This window comes from Astyanax mexicanus, chromosome 11 (assembly GCF_023375975.1).
Source record: "Astyanax mexicanus isolate ESR-SI-001 chromosome 11, AstMex3_surface, whole genome shotgun sequence".
NCBI lineage: Eukaryota > Metazoa > Chordata > Actinopteri > Characiformes > Acestrorhamphidae > Astyanax > Astyanax mexicanus.
The window spans coordinates 1,778,384-1,781,237 of record NC_064418.1 but is presented as its reverse complement, the minus strand read 5'-3'; the positions used below and the strand labels follow the sequence as shown (position 1 = coordinate 1,781,237).

Genomic DNA, 2,854 nt, shown 5'->3' with positions numbered 1-2,854 from the left:
ATGTCTACAGAGTTTAAGAACTTTTCGAGAGGAGATTCTGGATGTCCAAATTTGTTATAAATGCAACATTTTGCAAGAAAAAAGCATTTCCTGTTTATGCAGGAGATGCTAGAGGTGTCTGACTCTGAGGGTCCTTTGGCTTTGTGTGTGTGTGTGTCCCAGCCCACCGGCCTCTGGTGGCTTTAAAATGGTAGCTTTAGTGTTCTGCCCACCATAGGCCAGCAGGCCAGGAAACAGCGGGGGTGGGATTTAGTGCAGTGTGTGTGTGTGTGTGTGTGTGTTCGTGCTTGTGTGTGGTAGGAGGTGAGGGGGTCTGGAATTGTTTCTGTGAGTCCTAGGGTCAGGCTGGCTGACCTTTCACCTTCAGCCCTATTCATGTGCAAAATTTCACAAAGAATAAAGAGGAACGTCTCTCAGAGCGGCAGCAGTTCAACCAGGCAAAACCAGAACCACCTCAGAAACAACCACTCCACAACCAAGACCAGAACCACCTCAGAAACAACCACTCCACAACCAAGACCCAAACCCACCCCAGAAACAACCACTCCACAACCAAGACCCAAACCCACCTTAGAAACAACCACTCCACAACCAAGACCCAAACCCACCCCAGAAACAACCACTCCACAACCAAGACCCAAACCCACCCCAGAAACAACCACTCCACAACCAAGACCCAAACCCACCTTAGAAACAACCACTCCACAATCAAGACCCAAACCCACCTTAGAAACATCCACTCCACAACCAAGACCAGAACCACCTCAGAAACAACCACTCCACAACCAAGACCAGAACCACCTCAGAAACAACCACTCCACAACCAAGACCCAAACCCACCTTAGAAACAACCACTCCACAACCAAGACCCAAACCCACCTTAGAAACAACCACTCCACAACCAAGACCCAAACCCACCTTAGAAACAACCACTCCACAACCAAGACCCAAACCCACCCCAGAAACAACCACTCCACAACCAAGACCCAAACCCACCTTAGAAACAACCACTCCACAACCAAGACCCAAACCCACCTCAGAAACAACCACTCCACAACCAAGACCCAAACCCACCCCAGAAACAACCACTCCACAACCAAGACCAGAACCACCTCAGAAACAACCACTCCACAACCAAGACCCAAACCCACCCCAGAAACAACCACTCCACAACCAAGACCAGAACCACCTCAGAAACAACCACTCCACAACCAAGACCCAAACCCACCTTAGAAACAACCACTCCACAACCAAGACCCAAACCCACCCCAGAAACAACCACTCCACAACCAAGACCAGAACCACCCCAGAAACAACCACTCCACAACCAAGACCCAAACCCACCTTAGAAACAACCACTCCACAACCAAGACCAGAACCACCTCAGAAACAACCACTCCACAACCAAGACCCAAACCCACCTCAGAAACAACCACTCCACAACCCAGACCCAAACCCACCTTAGAAACAACCACTCCACAACCAAGACCTAAACCCACCCCAGAAACAACCACTCCACAACCAAGACCAGAACCACCTCAGAAACAACCACTCCACAACCAAGACCAGAACCACCTCAGAAACAACCACTCCACAACCAAGACCCAAACCCACCTTAGAAACAACCACTCCACAACCAAGACCAGAACCACCTCAGAAACAACCACTCCACAACCAAGACCCAAACCCACCTTAGAAACAACCACTCCACAACCAAGACCCAAACCCACCTTAGAAACAACCACTCCACAACCAAGACCCAAACCCACCTTAGAAACAACCACTCCACAACCAAGACCCAAACCCACCTTAGAAACAACCACTCCACAACCAAGACCAGAACCACCTCAGAAACAACCACTCCACAACCAAGACCAGAACCACCTCAGAAACAACCACTCCACAACCAAGACCCAAACCCACCTCAGAAACAACCACTCCACAACCAAGACCCAAACCCACCTCAGAAACAACCACTCCACAACCAAGACCAGAACCACCTCAGAAACAACCACTCCACAACCAAGACCCAAACCCACCTTAGAAACAACCACTCCACAACCAAGACCAGAACCACCTTAGAAACAACCACTCCACAACCAAGACCAGAACCACCTTAGAAACAACCACTCCACAACCAAGACCCAAACCCACCTTAGAAACAACCACTCCACAACCAAGACCAGAACCACCTCAGAAACAACCACTCCACAACCAAGACCCAAACCCACCTCAGAAACAACCACTCCACAACCCAGACCCAAACCCACCTTAGAAACAACCACTCCACAACCAAGACCCAAACCCACCTTAGAAACAACCACTCCACAACCAAGACCCAAACCCACCTTAGAAACAACCACTCCACAACCAAGACCCAAACCCACCCCAGAAACAACCACTCCACAACCAAGACCAGAACCACCTTAGAAACAACCACTCCACAACGAAGACCAGAACCACCTCAGAAACAACCACTCCACAACCAAGACCCAAACCCACCTTAGAAACAACCACTCCACAACCAAGACCAGAACCACATTGTATTTTGGTAGAATTGTATTTTGTAGTTGGCTTACTTTCAGCATTTCTCCCTCTGTTTGGTTTGGTTTTATACAGGCACAAACCTAAACGCACCAGAATGCACACCAATAAACCACGAGAGCAAATTCTCTCCTCTGATTGGTCAGAGCTGTCTGGCGTGGGGAGCAAGAAGGTAAATAAAAAGAGAAGATTCTGTGTCCCAGCTTTTATATCTGTATATCTGTGCAGCGTGAAGCTGCTTTACCACAGAACGCTGAAAACTTTCAGACAGAGACAGCATTCGTTCATAGCTGTGGTAATTAGCCTTATC

General features: G+C 48.9%; 1 protein-coding gene across 1 annotated transcript; it reads left to right on the top strand.

Moving 5' to 3' along the window:
* Window positions 1-375: 375 nt before the first annotated feature.
* LOC125804920 (uncharacterized) lies at window positions 376-1,233 on the top strand. The gene has a single exon (XM_049484761.1). It carries the CDS (start codon window positions 376-378, stop codon window positions 1,231-1,233), a length of 858 nt encoding a protein of 285 aa, XP_049340718.1.
* Window positions 1,234-2,854: the final 1,621 nt, after the last annotated feature.